Source organism: Mollisia scopiformis (assembly GCF_001500285.1).
Source record: "Mollisia scopiformis unplaced genomic scaffold LY89scaffold_1, whole genome shotgun sequence".
Lineage (NCBI taxonomy): Eukaryota > Fungi > Ascomycota > Leotiomycetes > Helotiales > Mollisiaceae > Mollisia > Mollisia scopiformis.
Genome location: NW_017263581.1, coordinates 1,419,716 through 1,440,659, shown reverse-complemented (window position 1 = coordinate 1,440,659; position 20,944 = coordinate 1,419,716). Strand labels below are relative to the sequence as shown.

At 48.1% G+C, this 20,944-nt stretch overlaps 10 protein-coding genes across 10 annotated transcripts; 6 read left to right on the top strand and 4 right to left on the bottom strand.

Annotated features, from left to right (window-relative positions):
• Positions 1-18: 18 nt before the first annotated feature.
• LY89DRAFT_679410 (ESCRT-1 complex, Vps28 subunit) lies at positions 19-980 on the top strand (the record flags this gene model as incomplete). The annotated part of the gene is made up of 3 exons (XM_018213865.1): positions 19-114; positions 162-398; positions 442-980. Coding segments are annotated over exons 1-3 (700 nt in total), but the record flags the coding sequence as incomplete, so codon positions are not given.
• LY89DRAFT_14337 (uncharacterized protein) lies at positions 876-2,410 on the bottom strand. The gene has a single exon (XM_018205331.1). The coding sequence runs from the start codon at positions 2,168-2,170 to the stop codon at positions 926-928; it is 1,245 nt and encodes a 414-aa protein (XP_018078561.1). The 5' UTR covers positions 2,171-2,410; the 3' UTR covers positions 876-925.
• A 6,684-nt stretch (positions 2,411-9,094) lies between these two features.
• On the top strand, positions 9,095-9,472 carry LY89DRAFT_662959 (uncharacterized protein; the record flags this gene model as incomplete). Its single annotated transcript, XM_018212678.1, has 1 exon — positions 9,095-9,472. One exon carries the CDS (start codon positions 9,095-9,097, stop codon positions 9,470-9,472), a length of 378 nt encoding a protein of 125 aa, XP_018078560.1.
• Positions 9,473-9,512: 40 nt separating this feature from the next.
• LY89DRAFT_14232 (uncharacterized protein) lies at positions 9,513-9,846 on the bottom strand. The gene has a single exon (XM_018205322.1). It carries the CDS (start codon positions 9,727-9,729, stop codon positions 9,553-9,555), a length of 177 nt encoding a protein of 58 aa, XP_018078559.1. The 5' UTR covers positions 9,730-9,846; the 3' UTR covers positions 9,513-9,552.
• Positions 9,847-9,968: 122 nt separating this feature from the next.
• On the top strand, positions 9,969-10,739 carry LY89DRAFT_679406 (uncharacterized protein; the record flags this gene model as incomplete). Its single annotated transcript, XM_018213864.1, has 1 exon — positions 9,969-10,739. A coding segment is annotated over exon 1 (365 nt), but the record flags the coding sequence as incomplete, so codon positions are not given.
• Positions 10,740-10,962: 223 nt separating this feature from the next.
• LY89DRAFT_692975 (endoglucanase) lies at positions 10,963-13,974 on the bottom strand (the record flags this gene model as incomplete). Its single annotated transcript, XM_018216607.1, has 10 exons — positions 10,963-11,093; positions 11,143-11,491; positions 11,541-11,593; positions 11,641-11,766; positions 11,817-11,884; positions 11,934-12,080; positions 12,138-12,178; positions 12,229-12,263; positions 12,313-12,405; positions 13,770-13,974. 10 exons carry the CDS (start codon positions 13,972-13,974, stop codon positions 10,963-10,965), a joined length of 1,248 nt encoding a protein of 415 aa, XP_018078557.1.
• Positions 13,975-15,094: 1,120 nt separating this feature from the next.
• Positions 15,095-16,366, top strand: LY89DRAFT_572585 (putative isopenicillin N synthetase; the record flags this gene model as incomplete). The annotated part of the gene is made up of 2 exons (XM_018208646.1): positions 15,095-15,294; positions 15,346-16,366. 2 exons carry the CDS (start codon positions 15,095-15,097, stop codon positions 16,364-16,366), a joined length of 1,221 nt encoding a protein of 406 aa, XP_018078556.1.
• A 211-nt stretch (positions 16,367-16,577) lies between these two features.
• On the bottom strand, positions 16,578-16,965 carry LY89DRAFT_727234 (DUF1909-domain-containing protein; the record flags this gene model as incomplete). Its single annotated transcript, XM_018219129.1, has 3 exons — positions 16,578-16,659; positions 16,761-16,903; positions 16,957-16,965. 3 exons carry the CDS (start codon positions 16,963-16,965, stop codon positions 16,578-16,580), a joined length of 234 nt encoding a protein of 77 aa, XP_018078555.1.
• Positions 16,966-17,389: 424 nt separating this feature from the next.
• LY89DRAFT_571761 (uncharacterized protein) lies at positions 17,390-18,575 on the top strand (the record flags this gene model as incomplete). Its single annotated transcript, XM_018208610.1, has 3 exons — positions 17,390-17,471; positions 17,538-17,670; positions 17,813-18,575. 3 exons carry the CDS (start codon positions 17,390-17,392, stop codon positions 18,573-18,575), a joined length of 978 nt encoding a protein of 325 aa, XP_018078554.1.
• A 468-nt stretch (positions 18,576-19,043) lies between these two features.
• LY89DRAFT_692973 (DUF1479-domain-containing protein) lies at positions 19,044-20,516 on the top strand (the record flags this gene model as incomplete). The annotated part of the gene is made up of 2 exons (XM_018216606.1): positions 19,044-20,411; positions 20,490-20,516. 2 exons carry the CDS (start codon positions 19,044-19,046, stop codon positions 20,514-20,516), a joined length of 1,395 nt encoding a protein of 464 aa, XP_018078553.1.
• Between the last annotated feature and the right edge of the window lie 428 nt (positions 20,517-20,944).

Sequence of the window (20,944 nt, the reverse complement as noted above, 5' to 3'; positions counted from 1 at the left end):
GAGCTTCAAAGTCCCACCTTCAAATTCAACATGTATCAACCTCGCCAGGCGTACGCGCCCACCCCTCACAGCTATGTCCCGAGTACCATTTCGGCTACTATCAATCTCGATGAGGTATGTCTACCCAGTCAATGCGTCAAATAATGCTGATCAGAAAATAGGAAGTCAAGCTTGCAGAAACAAGAGCAGAACGAGATCTCCAAGACTCACTTGCCGAAGTCTTTAGCATTATCATTACCTTAGACGAACTCGAAAAAGCATATCTCAAAGATGCGATCTCCGAAACGGATTATACCGAGATATGTGGCAGGTTATTGAACCAATACAAAGCTATTTTGACAGATGAGGGTGTATCTCGAGCATTCGTTGATCTGGAAACTTTCAAGAATGAGTGGGATGTACGTATAGTCCTCTCTATTGGTATAGCTCTGACTTTAGTAGATGGAAGTCCCTCGAGCCACGGAGCGTATAAGAATAGGCCTTCCCAGTACAGTCACTGCTCCAGCCATCAACGCTCCAGCGAACAACAATAGTGGTTCTAATGGAACTCTGATCTTGGAGGCTACGCAAGACTTCATCACTTTCCTGGATGCCCTCAAGCTTGGACTACTTGCAAAAGATCAATTGCATCCACTTCTCTCAGACGTTATCCAAAGTGTGAACAAAGTTACGGATCGAGACTTCGACGGCAGAGGAAAGATTGTGCAGTGGTTGATAGCATTGAATCAAATGAAAGCTACGGAGGAGGTGAGCGATGACCAAGCAAGAGAGCTGGAGCTAGATATGAATTCGGCATATCAGGGCTTCAAGGCAACTCTGAAATAATTATGACCATTGAAATGTAATGCATAGCGTATGGGGTTGTGGTCTCGATGATCTTTAATTTATGCCATACAAGCAATTGAGTAGAGCGGTGCTTATGCATCTAAACCAAGAATGTCCAGAAACTTGGATACACGAACTCGTCCTCAAAGATTCTCCTAACCTGCTCAAGGACAAACTTTTCCACCTTCCCTACATTTTTGAGAACCTGTTTCCCATTTTCTCTCTGTCCAATCTCACTCTCAACTTTGATCTCATGGAGGAGCCCACCCATTTTTATGCCAGAGTTGTGTTCTGCTTCATCCTCTGCTCCAATAGCTGCATAAGCGTCTTCAGGTGAGAGAAAACAGAAATGTGCTCTCTTCCTAATATATGCCAAGACTGCAACTCCGTCAAAAGACAAGCCTGTGATATTCAGCTTGACTGGTATACCGACAAAACTTGGCATTGGATAGTCTAGCAGGATCTCAGCAGTGAGCGAAAGCTTGACATCTCCTGAATAGCGTACTCGAAAGATTGTCTGCAGGTCTTCGATGCGAGGTTCTCGAAAACGTCGTGGTGGTGAGGTTGGCTCTTCCTCGATTGGAGGCTCAACGAAACCCTCACTTGTCTTTGGTCTCGTTGTCGAATTTGATGTTGCTAATGTTGAGACGCTTGCCTTCTCGCGGAGAGATCTTTGGGCAGCATCTGCGGTAGGTGGAGGCGACAAGGAGCTTCCGCTAGGTGTATGTCGATGGCCCAATCCATTCGAGGAGGACATGTTTGCGTAATCTGGCCATCCATTGGGGTAATGTGCGCCAGCGACGGCAGCCAAAGGTGTTTGCGTACCAGACAGGCCAGTAGCTAATTGAGAGTGAAAGTAATGAAGATTCGATGTTCCCCCAGGTATGCCTGGGGTGCTAACACCAAGAAATGGACTTCCAACATCATTTGGAAACTGCATTGGCCTCATACCGAGTGTCTTAGTATCGATATATGCTGGAGGATGAGAGCTTTGTGATGAGCCGTTTGTTCTCTCGAGACGGTCCATCCTTCGTCTTTCTCGTAAGGTCTCGTGATCTGTATTTTTTGACCTGCCGTCATCCTCGGCCTCCTCATAGTCGTCTTCTCCGCCGTAATCATCTTCAGTCTCCTCGTAAAAGTCTGGTAGAGGATCGCATATATCTTTGATCTCAACTTCTGGAGCGATGGAGCCAAATCCAAACTCGTGCACCTTGACACTCTTGATGAAACGTGGGAGAGTCACCGTCTGGAATTTTTCATGGATGAAGTTTCGAATCTTTTCAGCTAGCGCATCCCCATCAGGCCCTGTTGTGAGGGTGTCCCAATTGAGGAGATCGATGGACATCTGGAATCTGCCTATGGATCACCTGAGTATATCGCAGGAATTGCAGACAAGCATCTAGAAACGTCAAAGATTTTACAACTTTGTACAACTTTATCGTTGAATCATGTACGTAATAGAAGAATTAGTTGTTGGTATTCTTCCCGGCTCGATCATGTGTATCAGTCAGTCTTTCGCATCAAACCATAAATGCGGCGACCGCACCAGACTAAAGCAGCAGCACTAAGAAACTCCCCATCTCGCTGTCGCGCAAGCCTTCCTCCTCGTAAACATCACCACAGTTTGTTGAAATTCATTGCGAGGCCAATGGCTAGTATCCATCATTTTGCATTCTTTTGGGAGTTTTCGGATGGTTCTTCCAATCGTAGGCTTCAAGTTTGAAGCCTGCTGATTGATAATTTCAGAGCTGATCTCAGGCAGTACCTGATGTGTGACACTGCGCAGTACATCTCCCGACATCAATTCTCAGAATATTACCACTCATGCATCAGCCTTTATCATCGTCTAATAAGGACCGATTGACCAGATCTTGCAGAAAGTCATACGCCAGCCGTCCTGCTCTTGGTCTTCTATCGGAGGAGCAAAGTTACTTCAGCCATGCAGTAAGGCGCGTCTGCGCCTCTGCCGTTTTGGTGCCAGGATGTCTGCAGCCACACGCCCGTTTTGTGTCACATTGCGCTACATCGAACTCGACAGCACAGAAGAATCGATGTATCTTTGCCGCTGACTCGCGCTCGGAGACGGAAAGGTTATCGGCTCTTCTCCACTGCAGGTTTGACAGCGCATATTATCTCGTGTGGATTGTACGAATGGAGAATGATTTGAGCTTCCAACTCGGTCCAGACTTTTGCCAGATACGTCTATTAAGCATACCGTTTTGTTACATGCTCCATTTGTCAACCTATCTTCGAGGGCTCCGAGTGGCCAACTTTGATCAGCCAGTGATGCACGGAATTTCATTCGCCATGCTGGGCCTTCGCAAACTCTCACCAATTTGCCGCAATAATCGAGGGTCGAGAAAATCCAACAGTTAGTGTCGAATACGTCCATCTGACTTGAGGGCTCGTGTTCTGGACCCAACAAATGTTGCTCCTGTTCTGATGATCACCGAATCACTGCATGTGAGGGAACTCGGGCGCAGTCTTTAGGCACCTTCGAGATGTGTCTCCGAATGTTTGCAGAAGAAGTTGGAATGGAGTCATTGCCTTCCATATCCAACACTTATGGCAACACTTTCAGCTATCACATGATGGAGTACTCCTGCATGCAACTGCAGCAAGGATTGTCTCCGAGAATCGACCACTACGGCTCCTTTCTGGCATATAGATCTTGCTTCTTAAGCACAACTGTATCTACATTCCAACACACCAACATCGAATGTTGGTTACGACTATCTTTCAAATCTGACGATCTATTAGCCGTACCACGGCTAGTGCTCTGCAGCGAGAGCGGGTTTGCCCGTCTGCCCGTCCGATTCTGCACACTCACGGCGCATCATTACGAAGCATGGATGTGATCCCCCAACGTCCTACAAATCATTACACGCGTCTTGGCTAGCCTTCCTCGGAAGGACCTTTGGATATATTTTTGATCCTAGTTCAGCTTGAAAAGTGTGCGAGTGCCCATTCTTTGGACCACATTGGCGCCCAATCTTGGCTTCGACAGGCAAAACATACACCCCAGGCATATGGTGCTCAACTCTAGGTTGTGCGACTTCTGGGCCTCACGAAAATACACTACGTGCTGTGCCGCAAATCGGTGTTGATCTCGCTGATATTCTGATTGAACGGGAGAAGGAATGCATTTCCATGATATCTTCCATTCTGACTCTCCGCCCCCAAGAACTCCAGGGAGATTCTATTTACCCCATCCGAACTGATAACCTTTGCCACCGCAAGAACCCAAGCTCCAAAGACTCACACAACCCTTTTCCCTTAGCCGTAAACTCCACGAACGCTAAAGGTCCAGATCAAATCCAGCACGCATCATCTGCTAATGAGCGTCAGGGAATGGCTCCAGATGAGACATGGACTTTGGGGTATATGCGGACTGGACTTTTGTTAATACGGCTTAGGAGAAGTGGTGCCAACTTGACTTACGAGACTAACGCTGGCAACCAGAGCAATCCCAATCCACATAGTCATCCCTCTCCGCAGGCTCTCCGCGGGGGCATGCAAGATGTGGTTTAGCTGACTTTGCTGAGCACACAACGAAATACCTCTCAGTGTGGCCGCATCTGAAGTAGCGCGTGTACCAGGTGCACATCTTGCCGGTGCTGAGAAAAGTGATAGTTCTTGGACTTTCAAATCTGATTTCTCCAGTTGATCTATATCGAATGTTGTCAATACATATTCAGAAGATCTAAGGCCAACAGGGGTCAAGAATGGAAGAGCTTACGGAAACTCGCTGCAATAATCCACAATGAAGCTGGTTGTTCGAGATCGAATGACAACTAAAGCTTCCACAAAAAGAGTACTGAAGTAGGTAGAGCACGAGGTTGCGATCTCGTCAAAGTTCAAGTGATGGATATTCCAGCTCTCAAGAAATAACAGCGTCGGCACGGTGCTTTATAGACGGGTCACACCATTCCGAGTCTGCGGTCTCGAGTTGTTCAGTTAGATTGGTTGTTGTATGTTGTTTGCCATCCCCGATGGGATGTAGCAACACGACGACACTGATGAGGAGTAGATCCTGCCGGCCACCTGTGTGTGTCCTTGTTGGTCGTTTGCTTCCCGTCTGAAGGTCGAAAGGGGATGTGATGAGTTGAAGTTGGAATTTGACCTTTGCAACAAGAGAAATATCATACAAGGCTTCTCAGACTAAGAACGCCGCCAGCTTCCGAGTGCCGCTGGGTAAAGGCAGGATCATGGTCATGGAGCAGGACATAAGGGTAGGTGTGACAGGGAACATCCTCAATGCTGACAAGGTTTGTAGCATCATTGCGAAGGCTCACATGGACACCACCGGTATGAGATTGGTGCTTCAGACTCAGATGGAGGTGAGGTGGACGAACAAAGCTCCACTCTTCTGTTCGAATTGCTGGTGGCCGACTCACTCGTATGGGCTTCCGGTAGGGCCCTCTAAGCTAGGTTCAAGCCGTGGAGCGATGCCACCCCAGCTCTCTCTGGAAAGGGGCAAGCCCACGCTCTGGGCGACAGACCCCACTGTTGCGCGTAGGATAGACCGCACGCCTCACTGCACCTCATAGCACTTCACTTCACGGCACCAAAACATCGCTTCACACAGTCGACATTAGCTTCGAGGGCGAACGCAAGGATATCACAGCCAATGTGCGACCCCATCCGATCGAAACCAATGAATGGCGACATTCCGACTCGCTCTCGCGGCTCGTAGCATGCCCTACGTGCCCGCCGACCAGGGTGCCATGTGTCGAAATGCCTGAGCCCTTGACCTCGAATAATATATAATCTCGAATACAATATGCCAGCAACGCCACCGCTAGATGTGCTGGTGCTCCTTCGTGCTCACTCTCGCCTTCGAGAAGCTGCGTTGAAGGATTGCGGTGCGACCGCCGAGCAGTTGCGCATGCGGCGAGGCATCGGCAGACGTTGATGTGCGAGATGTGAGCCGTGAGGCGCTGTAACCCTGCTGCCGTGACTGACTACTGTATGGCCAACAACATTTGTTACTTCGTACATCTTTCTCACGCCCCCAACCTTGGTCCAACGCCGTGCTCGTCAACTTTGAGTGCCGTGACTGGCGACCTGGACTTTTCCAACCAACAGCCGCGATGACACTGGCACTCGCACTGGCAAGTGGTCGTGCAACCCCAAGTATTCGGGAGACGTAGCCGACCGGCCATCAGCCTGCGTGATCTCGGAGAATGCCCTGCCATTGGTACACGCCAGGGCCCTGTAATGTATTCGGGCGGTCGTCTTGAAGGTTTCGATAAGTTGCAGCATTCTCCATCAAGAACCCGTGCCTTATCTGCGGACCTTCGTTCTCCATACGAGATGGAGTCAGCCTTTACCCTTGCGAGAAAGGCGCAAAGACGGATTAATCCCCCAACGCTACCGTGCCCCCAGACCGGTGGCTTTTACGGGGGGCTTCACAAAACGGTCTTGTCAAACCTTCTCCCGCATGAACCGTTAATCTGTGAGACCGAGATGCACGGATCTACAGAGGCCGCATACTCGACCACATCCTACCAGGACTGGAATTCAACTTCATACCTTTCCAAAGGCAGAATCTTCGACTTCAGAGCACGAGTTGGGAGAATGTCGCAAATGATGATGATAGCTAAGATGCGAAGGTCATCTTAACAACCGGAGCTATTGACCGCCCCGCCTCCCGCCGTTCCCCCACTTACACGCTAAAGGCAATCCCATTCTCCATGTGGAAAGCTTCAGCGGCGTTCTCCAGCCTTGAGCCTTGCATCATGGATGTGCCTTGGCCTTCAACTGATATTTGGGCAATTTAATTAATTTGCTGAAGGAAGCACAGGCCTAAAATCTGCTGGGCCCCGATGTCATGCTATTTTGGCAACGGCTTCTTTACAGAGATGTCAGCTGCAGCATCTGAAATTGATGCCTCCAATGTTTCCCAATGTTTGTCCAAAGGCAGACAGAGGACAGAGTGTGACAACGCTTCATGTAAGCTGAAATGATTGGTAACTGGTTACACTTGCGGCCGAATTTCACTTTGACGATCCCGTCAATCAGCATTCACTATCGATAAGAACAAAATTGTGACGAAGAAGGCATTCCGAGCTTCGTCTGTTACCTGTGCCAAGATCGATCGTCTAGCGAATTGTAGCGGTACAATAACCGCCGGCAGCAGGGGCGCAGAAATTTTCTTTAATCCTGGTTGAGAAACCTTGCGACTACGCGTTAAATTCGAAGCCGACCCTTGGGCCCGGGAGGTTAATCTAAGTTGACAGATGCCATCAAACCAATTCAATCAAGGAAGGATGTGACAGACTGCATAAAGATAGGATTAGTCAATCCCAAACGGCAAGAGACTCCGCCAATCGATCTTAACTACTCCATATTGATCCGGACTCCGAACATATCCATACACGAAGAAGACATGCTCTGTGAGCGTTTTCCTCATCCAACAAGTCCAACCTTACTTTGGTCGAACCCTAGGCATTCCGGTGTGGACGGCTTCGAACCTTAAAAAGATCGTTCGTTTCTATGCACGGGTCTCAACGCTCAGATCAACTTGTGGGTTCCTGGCGCGTATCAGCACCCTGCATACCCGTCTTGTAAATCCTGTATGACCGCAGTTGGAACAGGTTACATCGTGAAAGGCGATAGACGCGTGTGATCGTTCTCGACCGTGCGATATACGGGCAACTTTAACAGAATGGACTCTTTCAGACAGTCATCGGACCGAGATTTCATGCAGATGCAGAACAATCCCATGCATGAAGGGCTTGCTATATGGGTATGAGGAGTATTAGAAGGAAGAATTTCTCCGACTTCCAACGACGGTCGAAGATCTGTGACCAACCTACTTACCATCAACAAAGAGTTTGGGCCGGTACCGATCACGTGAGATGCACGACACTCCTCCAACTATGGTTCGTCCTGGGCAATCGAGTCGGAGACCGAAATCCAATCTGGGTTCTTAGTTGAGGCATGCCAACGTCTCCAGAACAGATGAGGTTGTGAGCAAGGCGTTGGACTCATTTCAAAAGCGACCCATAAATGCATCTGCCTATTGTGGTTTGTTTCCTTCCAGTTTGACAGACTCGAGTTCTGTGATCTGGTTCGACAACTTTCCAACTTGTGCAGGTTCAGCTCACGCAACTTGGCCAGAAAAGGGGTCTCTCCTAACCGATTCCTACCGAACCCCTTTTTGCCTCGGTAGAAGCGACCGAGACCTCCTCAATTAGCGCACCTATCCAACATATTTGAGATGCGAGACTTCACAGGTCTTGTGTTACATCGAGTGGTCGTCAGCGTCGTCATTATTCACAAGCCGGAGCCAACAAAAGTAACGTCAGTGGTATTGTTGGTGGACTGATCAAAAGCTGAGAAGCAAAGGTAAATTGATCTCGGTCGCGACCGACACTGGCAAGCAAGTCCAACACATATTTCGCCTAACTCCGCATGATCTGAGCTTTCAGCGAGGTGGGGATTGTCAGACAAACAGCTGATGGGGTTCTGAGACAAGTCAATCAAGAAATCGATGAGAGCGGCTTGTGGTTGCTTTGTTCGTATCCACGACGGCTAGACATGGCCACCTTCGGGCCTGTGCTTCTGCCCTCTCCAGTACCCTCGAGAGTCAAACGAGGGGCACAGATTGCTGAGATTGGTGTGGGAGGCGACCTCTAAGTGCTTCCGACTTATATTCTTGGCTTGCGGAGAAGTCGCCAATGAGCGCGATCTTGCCGGGCGCGAGCGGTAGTCGTCGAACACTTCTATTATCGTGAGTATAAGTCTCCATTTCCCCATTAGGAAATCGGCTTCATATTCGTCATTGCTGCTGTTTCGAAGCTTTTAAATATCTTCTTCTTTCTCCTTCTTCGTTGATTGTTCGGCGATTTTGGATTTTCAATCAGTGTCAGTTTTCATTACGCTTACGAATCTTTTCCTTTTCTGCTATCACCCGACCAATCCCTCTCACCCGTGCAGCATAGTGCTGCATGACTGGGCGCTCACCCACCAACCCTCTATCAGACGCCGAAGTCCCCCCACGGGAAGCTAAGTTCCTGCGAAACACCGTTGCAGAAATCGAAGATAAAAGGGCACCTTCCAATTCAATTTTCTTTCATCCTTCAGCTTCAACAATTCATCACACGAGCCTCCATCCTACAAACCTCTTCTGCAACCTGATCCTTTGTTCGTCCGCCTACAAAGACCTTCCTCTCCGCAGACAGTCAGAGCCTCTCCAGTCGCCAGGCTTTCACTCTATTGCATTCGCAACACTCTCCACTCTATCTCAGACAAAGAAACCTCAATGGCCGCTTCAGCCAACAACGCAGAACTCATGGCCATCGCCTTGAACGGCAGCGAGAACCTCGTCCCCGCCGCCGAAGAGCGCTCTCAAGTCGCCGTCCACAGATTCCTGTCTTTGGCCCCAACCACTTCTGCATCCTACCCAACTCTTCCCAAGACAACAACTCCCAAGTCACCCGTCCAAACCGCTATTGCTGGCACTGACGCAGCGGTCGAGGCCGCCATCCCGGCCCTTCCGGTCGATGTTGAGCCCAAGACGCGACGAAGCTCCAGCTTGAGCAGCAACGGCAGCCTCATGTCCAAGCGACGCTTCTTGAAGTTGGGCCCCGTTCACTTCGGCGAAGGTGATGGAGATTGGAGCGAGGAGGTCATCAACTAGGTCACTTCGTGGCCAGGCATTGCATTATCACACGAGCGAGGTGTTTTTACGGGTTTGAGGGCTAGGCAACAGGATTCAATCTACGAAAATGAAGAAGAATAGCAGGGCGTTGTGACAGATGGGTTTACTGATGGCGTTGTAACGATTAACGATCTCCTTTTTGGATGGATCGATCTTTTGATGGGAAGGTTAGGCAGGGAAAGGCATAGACCGGTCAAATTGCAAAAAGCGATTACGACAAGCAGACTAAATTTCATAAATTGACTATCATCGAAGCATCATTGCAGCATCATTGACGTGATTGTCTTCGATTCAGTGACTGAAGAAAAACTAGCCGCTCTCCGCGAGACATTGGATCGTGCCGCTTATCTGCATGTCTAAGAGTCAACGTTCCTACCCCTCTCGCATGTACTTCCCCAAACCGAACCTTGAGCTCAGCACACTTTTCAAAAAATCGAGGATTTGAATCGAGATATCACGCTATCACATGCATGTCAACACACAGCATGAGAGTCAGCGCACCATCTTCTGTTGTGTTCCACGCCCTGATGTTGTACAGTACACCACAGCCTCGGACGCTCGGAGATCTTGTGTCCCCCACCATCCTATTATTGAGTTGTACAAACCAATCTCGAAGTTCTCGACTCATCATCCTTCTTTTATCGAGGAATTCTGTTTGGGTTGCTCGTATGCAGTCTCTATGGGTAGCCGCACCAATCATCGTCACACCGCCATTGATCTTCGTCCGAACGTCCCTGATTGACAGGTACGTGAAAATCTCAGACCTAGACAGCCGTCACATGATTCCGCGTTTGAGTCAGAGTTCCTCTATTCGAGAGGGTTTCGGCGGATTTTGCTTGCCTGCAGGTAGGTGAGACAGAGATGCACCCCACTCCCGTCTGCCTATCAACTCCGGATTCTGCGGTGCTGTCTTGTGGTGGGCTTTCCTATTGGATTGTTCGAAGGATCGAGAAGAGATGTGTGATGTACAGCGAACGGTACTTCCAGCCGCGTCTGCAGTAGTGGCGGCGAGGCTGGGCACGCCGAGTGGTTGTGGCTTGAGAGAATTGCTTGTTTTGCTTCGGGTGGTGATGTGCTGGAGTGGAGATGCATATTTTCATCTTGCATATGTGCTGAATGATGCTTTTAAGCCGAGATTTGGCGGCTGTGGTTGGTTCGAGAGGCGTCGTTTTTCTACGTGAGAATTCTAAGTGAAATCATGTCTACTGTGTCCTGTTTCTATGCTAGAGAAAAGGAAAAAAGAAATGGAATATTTGGTCTTTATTTGCACCTTGATATAAAGTCTCAGTCTCGGTCCTTTGACGTAACATAAATCAATCTTCCATTAATCATAACTCATCTATCGTGTCTTCTTGAATTGCTTGAAAGATTACGGGAACGAAAACCCAGCAGAACCTAACAATAATCTCTCGGTAGTCGCTCATTGTTGAATGTTCGTGATTATCATGGAGACTATCGAGATTCGGTGCTTATTTCGGAACCAAGCATGTAGTGACAATGGGCATGTCTGTCCACACACCGTTGCTGTACGAAGGTGTTTCTCCCAAGTTATAGCCAACTGCGAACGAGCCCGCAGCCCATCCGATATAGCCCAAATAAACTATATCATTGTCAGCATCAGACCAAAGCTAGAGCCTCGATTATTTTACTATCAGAATTAGCATTCAAGAAAGAAACAGCTGAGCACAAATACGTCAAACAAGTTGGATCACTCGAGCCACCCGTCTCGGACAGAATAGCTTGTCGTCCATTACATCTCAACCACTGAGCCAGCGGCGCAAAAGCTGTAGAAACTTGATCACCAACGCATATGGTGCCCGTTCCACTTCCATCCGAATCGAGATATTTGTGGACATCAAAGATGAGATTGGTATACGAGCCGTCTGGATTGGTGACTGATTGTAGTGCAGGTCCAGAGCCATCAGTGACGAATGTACCTGCACCAGTCCAATCATTACCTGGGAGGAGGATCAATTGTGAGGTTGCACCTGCGTTACGCTACATTATGTCAGCATCAATCGAGAGGTGAGTATGATTTGGAACTTACGATCGCTGTGACCGCAGCCTGAACCGTCGCAGCCCACGTGGTAACACTTGGCACTATATCCTGTTAGACGACTTCAAGCAAATGCCAGTTTTTGACGTACAATCGTGGGGCTCGTTCATTATGCCGAAGACGACTTTACTATTCGAAGCGTAGACTGTTGCGATATTTGCCCAAAGTTGCGCAAAGAGTGCGTTACTAGGGCCACCTTGTCCGACAATTGCTCCATCTGGGGTTTTCGTCAGTGGAGTCAAAGCTTAGTTGTATGACTTGACTTACTGAATCGGGCGTAGTTGTGTATATCGATTAAACAGTAAGCCCCAGTGCTCAAACAGGCTTGTACCAAGCTATGAAGGTAGTCAGCATATGTGTAAGAGTAAGAATGAGTTTTCATACCTGTTGTAATTTCCAAAGTTGGTGGGGTCGAGTGTCGAGGAGGGATTAACGCTGTTGATGATATATTGCCAACCCGTTGGTAAACGGAAGATGTTGAAGTTCTCGGACGCGAAGTGGGTCATTTGGCCGGGTCCATTGGGGTTGTATCTACGCAACCAATGAGTGTGTGCCTAGGGACAAGATTGAAGGCAGAAGTAGACCTACGGGCCAATTGGACAATATGCACCGGATGGAGTCTGAGTTCCCTGCATATTTCTCAGTTCCTGGCAAAGAGCAGAAGGTTGCCGATACTCACGGTTGTATCTGTCCCGAAATCACAACCAGCAATGTCTACAAATTGTTAGCAATCATTCCAGGGGCGCAGTCAGACCAGTCTTACTGATTCCTGCGAATCTCACTTGGCCAGCACAAGAGGGAGGCGAGTTCGTGACACCGCAGTTTTGAGGAGTCGGCGTGCAGGTTCCTGGCGCGCCTGTCTGAGTGGAGGTGACCAGAGTTGTAGTCGGTTGAGATACTGATGATAAGGTTGTCGTGGGAGTGTTGCCTACTGGTGTGGTTGTGCTTGTCGCAGGGGGTGCTGTTCCTGGAAGACATTGTGAGTACTAATGGATTTGTTGGCATCCAAAGCTCAAGAATGTTTTCGGAAGAACATGAAATTCCAAGAGCTGCTGTGGAGATGGGCAATACTCATTGGTCCTGCATCCGAACTCACATATCTCTACAACTCACATAAAACATATGCACTAGATCATATGTTCAATTCCGAGAATAACTCGGATGTTGAAAAGAAAGAACCAGTCGGAAGGTATGTATGAAACCTTGGCTGCTTACATAAGGATTACCTGCTTGAGGAATGCATGTCCAGCCGGAAGTGCAGGTCTGATATAAATTTGTATCTTGTATATATGATCCAAGCCTTCCAAAGGTTCGCCAATGAACCAAGAATGGTGGCTCGAAGTACATACCGTCAAGCCAGTCCAACCAATGCCTCCACATTGTCCTGCACTCATTAGCAAATGATCAAGATAATATAGAAGATTAAAAGGAGAGAGATTGAGCTAAGATTTTGGCACATACCATAAGGAGTCTGTTGTGCTGAAGCGCTAGCCGTCGTGGTCGTAGATATTGAAAACGTCGACGCTGAGCCGACTACGTTGATTGAGCTGCTTGCGCTAGTGTTCAAAATGCTGGATACCTTACTACTTATTGACGATCCTGGAATTGTGCCCGTGGATGAGCTGGCTGATTTGACTGAGCTGGTGGCACTTTTTATTGAAGTACTAGAAGCCTTACTGCTTGCTGATGACACCGAACTTGTTGGTAGGGATGAACTGGCTGATTTGATTGAGCTGATTGTGCTTTTCACCGAAGTGCTAGAAGCCTTACTGCTTGTTGAAGGTGCTGAGCTTATGACTGAAGAAGAGGCTGACTTGGTTGAGCTGGCGGTGCTTTTGATCGAAGTGCTAGCTATCTTACTGCTTGTAGACGAAACTGAAATTGTAGCTTGTTTTGACGTGGATACCACTACATTCGATGTCATTGAACCTACAGTAGACTTCACAGAAGTGCTTAGAGTTGTCGATTTGAGGCTTGAGCTAGGAGTGAGGCTGCTGACCTTCGTGCTGGATGAGGATGAGGATGAGGACGAGGAGGATGAAGTTGCCAGACAAGTATTGACTGTTGTAAGCGTTGAATAGACGATGGGCGAGCACATAGCATATCCATTCGCAGTAACACAAGAATATCCGGGAGAACATGGCAGAGTGTTTGGAGGACCGCACCCCGCTATCTTTAGTCAGCATTGTGACGGAGTGATTTAGATCGTTCTTGACTGACCATAAGGAGCCAAGTCTCCAGGAGGTAGAGCAATTGGTACACATTGAGAATAGTATGCATTCTGGAATGAACATGTATATCCGGGTTGACAATCAACGTTGAAGCACCAGGGAGTGCCACCACATTGACCATAGGCGGCGATCTGAGCTTCAGCGCCTGCTGCTAGCACAAGAGATACAAATATGGGAATCTTGAATCCTGCCATGATGAAAGCGTATAGCCGCACAGACAATTTTGACATGAGAGTGTTCTCGAATATACTGGCCCTTATACTCGAGAGGCATTGGGGCTGGACTGTTGCCGGTCATCCGATGTCTTTGTTGCTAAGACTTTGTCTGAGGAAATAACGAGAGACATGATACCAAAATGGACAAGCCACCGGCATGGATGAAAGGAATGTTACTATTACTATTCAAGAATTCGTACGACACAGATCCTTCTTAACAGAACGATTTCTCTCTGATATGGTTCAACTTGCACAGTTGGCGATGCTCATGATCGATGCGAAGAGATCATCGATCGTGTCGTGTACAACGGCTATCATGAAACAAGGCAACGATCATAAGCTTAAATAGTGAGGAATCGCTTTTGGACCCCCAAACTAGTGTCAGATTCATAAGGATCACAGTACATGAGAGACTCCATAAAAGTCCCACTTTAGCTAAGACATGGACAGGAAGAAATTTCTCCTTCAGGAGCAAAATGCATCGATGTTTCTTAAGATAGGTAAGCGTCGACTAAGAACTGGATACAGAAGATAAAGATGTAGGAAGGATCAGTTGAAAGTCGCACGGTGACATCCCAAAAGGTTGGTTCCCCCGAAGTCACTCTTTTTCAGCTTCTGTGTCAAAAGCAGACTCTATCTCGGAATAACACTTGAGCGCTGCCAAGTATCGTTCAGTTGCCTCAAGATCACTTGTCTCGAAGATACTCGATCGAGTATGCTTTGCCAGAAATGATCTGTTCACGGCAATCACTTTATAGTCACGTTATTCGACAGCTGTGAGAGGTTTTCACCTCCGTCCAAGCATGGATCCCTCAAAGTCTTGCAACAGCAGTCTAGTCGCTTGACGAGAGATGAAAAGATTGTACATCTGGTCTAGGGTCTCTATTGTTCTCCATCACGTGCGATAGAAATGACAACATCGAATTAGCGGGGATCACGAATCCGATATTCGCAATGCAATGCAAGCCGTAGGTCAGCATACATCACACGATGTATTGTATGAAGTCGTACGAGGTCTAGTATCTTCTCTTATTCATGTCTAGAAGTTCTTTCAAGCTGTTGAATTTCTCCTTTTCACTTGAACATTCAACGCCACACAATGTCCTTCGATCATATCCCAATTCTCGACCTCTCTGAGGCCCGGAATCCGGCTACCAAGCCCAAGTTTCTAGAGCAACTACTTCATGCTCTGCTTGAAGTCGGGTTTCTGTACCTGAAGAATGTAGGCATACCAGAAGAGCTTACCCAGAAGGTCATCAAGGAAGGAGTTGCGTTCTTCGACTTGCCGACAGAAGAAAAGTAAATCCCCCACTTCTCAATGTCCAACACTCTGCTAATGATCCTGCGCAGGTTAAGGATCGAGATGAAGAATGCTCCATCTTTTCTAGGGTATTCACGACTAGATGCCGAAATCACAGCCCATACGATCGACCACCGAGAACAAATCGACCTCTCTTCGAGTCACCCTGTACCCAGACCCGACGAACCCCTCTACCGCAACCTAATAGCACCGAATCAATGGCCATCTCCTTCATTCATCCCCGAGTTCCAATCTACATATAGTGAATACATATCCCGCATGGGCGAGGTATCTATATACTTCACAAGCTTAATAGCTGAAGCAATTGGTCTACCCGCCTCCTCTTTCAACAAATACTTCGAAGCCAATCAACAGCATAAATTGAAGATCGTCAAGTATCCCGACTTGCAAGAGCTAGGTTTGTGGAAAGAAGGAGAGCCAATACCGGAAGGCCAAGGCGTGGGGCCTCATAAGGATTCCATGTTGAGTAGTTATCTTCTGCAGGTGACGAAGCATAGAGGTTTGCAGGTGCAGAATATGAGAGGCGAGTGGATTGATTGTCCGCCAATTGATGGGACATTGGTGGTTGCTATTGGGCAAGGAATGGAAGCTTTGACACAGGGTGTATGCATGTCGACTACCCATCGAGTTCTAAGTCCTGCTCCAGGAACTGGGGCAAGGTTCTCTGTCCCATTTTTTCAAGGTGTTAGTTATGATGCGGAGTTTGATGAGTTGAACGATCTTGATGGCGGAGGAGGGGTTGGCAGAGTTCCAGAGAAGATAAGGGAAATGAGGAGGAAGGTTGTGGAGAGAAACGGCGGGAGGCTGGACGATGTGGAATTTACCTTCAAGGGTGGATTCGGAGCGAAGACCCTAGGTGAAGCGACTCTGAAGAATAGAGTCAAGAGCCATCCCGACGTTGGCGAGAGATGGTATCCTGACATATTAGCATCCATCGGAGCCCAGCAAGCCAAGGAACGGGAAAAAGCTGCCAAGACCAAAGCAGCAACATCATCCAAAGAAGGCACGGCGGTGCAAGTAGAGAATGCACCAGCCATAGAGGCTCACTAGGGCTTTGGTGACAATGTATCATAGACACATTGCGCATAGCCATTTGTTTGTCTGTCTGTCTATGCAATCCCTATGCGCCAGCCGCTTCAATTACAAGTTCCAACGCTCATGTCTTCGTGCAGTCATAACTCCTCAACCCTGCTACAGCAAAATGACATTCCACCACCCAAATCACAAAAAGCCAACAGCTTCAACGTATCTGATCTCGTCTCTATTTCTTAGGTTGCTCGGTGAAGCTAGAGAAGCATTCTTCGAGGGTCTTGCTATGCTTGTTCGTAGCATGCTCGGTGAGACTATAGGTAAAATATTAGCACATGTCCGACATGATGAAGCAAAATTCCACGCCTGCAGAAAGCATGTGCAAAGGTGAATGTCTGGAAAAGGCGGAACACACGCTGGAGCCCGAGTAGTCTTCAGGAACGTCGACTTGCAGACTTGACATTGGATATCCTTAGCCTGCTCGTTGACCTTGAGTTGCGACTTGGCAACCTTAGTGTCCTTATCCTTGCGATCACGCTTGGAGGCTGCCTTTGCACCCTGGTGGACAGTCAGCGTGCTCTCAGGTGGTAGTGAGGTGAGGAGGGGCATACGTTTCCCATTTTGACGGACGTAGTTGGTTTCGGAATGAGAGAGAGACTGTTCTATGTTCTTATCGGAAGATTTGTGTAGATTGCGAGAGGTGGCAGATCAAAGGTCGAAGTGGTAGAGATTTTGGAAAAAGTTGCGGTATTTGTACAAAGAAAATCCGAATCAACTCAGCCCCATCGGCTTCAGCTGATCCCAGCGCCGACCCCTTCTAGATTGGCGTGATTGGCAAGGGTTCCGCGCCACGGGACCCCTGTCAATAATTTAGCCTTATTTTGTATATCGTAACAGACAAGTCTGAGTTTCCAACTCTGTCTCCTTTCCAAAAATTCACAACAAATTCTCAGATCATCGAAACTCATCAGGAAGTCGATTAAAACGTATCACATGTTGCGAAATCTCTTCGGCAAGAAAGCAGAGAGCGAAACCTCCGTTCCAATGGCTTCTTCTATCACGGCTGCAGTATTCAAGGACGCGTTGTCGCGATATGGCACGGTTTTGAAGGGAATGGTCAAGACTCGTAAGTTACTCCCCTTGAAATTCTATATGTACGTATACTCGACTTGATAATTGACGCGTTTGAAAGCAGCAAAGGAAGGTCAGACAAGTCTAGAGGAACTCGATAAGTTCAGGTATCAATATGCGCCAATGAACTTTAGCATGAATGCTGGGAAAACCTTGGACTCGGAAGCTCTACAAAAGCTTGCTGAATGGAAAGTGTAAGTGCATCTTTGATTTGAGCTGCTTGCCATAATGTTTGAGGCTGTTATGATTTTTGGCGCGTTATGTTTTCGAGTGTCAAAAGCAATTATCCAACCTCGATCGACTGCTATTTTGACCATGGAACTGATGGAAGAATAGGCGCCATGGCAAATTTCGCCCTGCATTGCAAAAGCATATTGCATCCAACAATGACGAGGGCATCGCTTCCGCTACCACCGAGGCTTTCGAGCATTACGCTTCCAACAAGGATAACATTGCTGGCACGATTGAAAAGCTCACAGTCCTTAAAGGTGTCGGACCTGCTACTGCCACTCTCATCCTCTCTGTCCACGATCCTCAAAACGTCATATTCTTTAGTGATGAGCTCTACAGATGGCTGGTCAAGGATGGTGAGGATGTCAGCCTCAAGTATACCACTAAGGAATTTGAAGAAGTATTCTCGAAGGCCAAAGCATTCATGTCACGCATCAAGTGTACACCAACCGAATTGGAGAAGGCAGCCTTCACACTGATTCAAGAAAATGAACCAGAGCCAAAGCCGAAGAAGGAGCCAAGCGGTCGAGGAAGAGGACGTCCTCCTTTGGCAGACAGCGAAAAGAAGCCAAAGAAGGTCACCGTTCCTGGTCGTGGCAGAGGCCGCCCAGCAGGCACAACAAAAGCCAAAACCGAAGATGGTGTTGCACCAAAGGCCAAGAAAGAGAAGAAGGTAGCTGCAGTCCCTGCTGCAAATGGCGAAACAAAGAATCGTGGCAGACCGGCCAAGAAAGTAGAATCAAAACCAGAATCGGAATCTGGAGCCGAGGAAGGCGAGGAAGAAGAGGCAAAGACTCCGGCATCGAAGAAGAGGAAGAGCACAGCTACGCCTGCCAGTGATCGTAAGACTAAGAAGACCAAGGCTTAGTTGCGAGTCTCTCCTACTTCTCATCGCGAATATATTTTTAGGGCTGGGCATTTATTACTGTTTTGCTGCGCTGGATCCAATTGGGGGCACAGAATGGTGTGCATGATATCATGGCAGTCAGTGGTACATTGGCGTCTGCCAGTGAAGTAACAATGGTCACAATGGAAATAATGAACATAATGATAGTTCACGCTCGGTTGAGTTGCCGTCGCCACAGTTGCCTCTATCCCACATCTGTCGGTCCTGTGGGCGGCCCGCTACTCCAAGATCCCCACTCCGCAAAGTCGGAGTTCCTATTTCAGGAAAGTCCGCTTTTCATCCCAGATATTTAACAACTCTCAAACCTCAACGTTCGGATTCAATTGATTCCTACTCATCATTCCCTTTCCATTGTTCAAGATGCTTTCATCCAGTTGTCGTTCAAGACTTCCACATCAGCTTTTCCGTGCTCAACGGCGAAGTGTCGCCATGGCGGCAACAGCTCGAGCTCCCCGTGCTGAAGGAGACATCTCATCCGTCTTCGCCTCTCTCTCCGGCTCAGCTCCACAACCTCTCCCCGATCGATTCGCCGATATCAAAACATCCCTTATCCAAGGCCGAGAGAAAGAAATCACAGCCTCGTGGCAACGTTTACTCTCCACGCTCCGATCTGAAATAGATCAAATCACCACCCACGGCTCCTCAATCATCCCCGAGATCGAATTCTCAGAAATCAACAACTTCTCTCGAGTCCAGCCCTTCACCCGCTCTCTCAAGAAGCGTGGAGTAGCAGTGATCCGAGACGTGGTCCCAGAATCCGAAGCTCTGTCCTGGAAACAGGAAATCAGGGACTACATCCGCGCCAATCCACAAACCAAGGCGTTCCCGAAAGACAATAAAGCTGTTTATGAGCTGTATTGGAGTCCTGGCCAGATCAAAGCTCGAGCGCATCCTAATGTTCTCGAGACGCAGAAATTCTTGATGTCGTTTTGGCACACGGATTCTGATCCCGCGGCAAAGATCTCGACGAGCCATCCGGTGTCGTATGCTGATCGGTTGAGGATCCGTATGCCAGGCGACGCGGGTTTTGCTTTGGGACCACACATTGATGGCGGCTCGGCCGAACGATGGGAGAAAAATGGTTATGGGCTCGGTGCTGTATATGACAAGATTTTTGAAGGGAGGTGGGAAGAGTTCGATTCTTGGGATGCGAGTGGGAGGGTCAATGCCGAGAGCGATCTATACAATGGTGCAGGGGCCTGCAGTATGTTCAGGATGTTTCAGGGGTGGTTGAGTATGTCAAATACTGGGGCGGGAGAGGGTACTCTGCTCGTCAATCCGCTGTTCAACTTGGCGACTGCTTATTATCTTCTGAGGCCGTTCTTCTCGCCGAAGATGGGAGATGTTGGGAAGAGTGGATTTTTGGAGACGGAAAATTGGGAGCTGGATCCCGTGCAAAGCACTGCCTTGCAAGGAGCGACGTTGGGCTGTGCTCAAGAGTTGACAACGGCTCTGCATCCTCATCTGGAGCTCGAGAAGAGCATGGTCAGTGTTCCAAACGTCAAGCCAGGAGATTATGTGGCATGGCATTGTGATATGATACATGCTGTTGATGGGATTCATGGTGGAAAAGGAGACTCGAGTGTTCTCTACATTCCAGTCTGTCCGTTGACAGAGGCGAATGCGAGATATCTAGTCACGCAGAGAGAGGCATTCAAAAGCGGAACGCCAGGGCCAGATTTTCCAGGAGGTGTGGGGGAGAGCCAACATGTTGGACAAATGAAGGAGAACGATATTAAGAATGCGGGAGGAGAAGAGGGTCTGAAAAGCATGGGATTAAAGAGCTGGGAACCAATGGTGGGAAGGGAAAATGAGGTTGTAAGAGTTGCGAACGAGATTAGTAGCCGATAGAGTTTGAATGAGATCTGTCGACAGCTTCACCTTCAAGTAGAGAAAGTTTAAATTGGTGTACTTTACAGATGTGTGTTGATCAAGCTGCGGAGATGTCAGGTATAGTTTACTTCTATTATGGGTTCTGTGAAACATCATTGTCATTGTGTTGAGCTGGCCTAGCGTGCCATTGCCAGATTATAAGCTAAGCTAATCAAAGAGCTCGCTTAAAACCCACCCATATGAATTTAAATAAACACAAGTTTGGCGTAGTAGTCGGCCTGGTGGTTCACTGGGCAACTATTGCCATGCATTTGATGCCGGGGGTCATCATAATAAAGGATGCATGAGACTGAGTATAAAACAAGACTCATGAAGTGATATAGACCCATTCCCGTTTGACCGGAATGAGGTTGAAAATCAACCGGTTAGTGGATAGACTAAAATCCGCTCTCTGGCACCCCAGTAGTAGATAGTCAGAAACTATCTTTTGTCTTTTT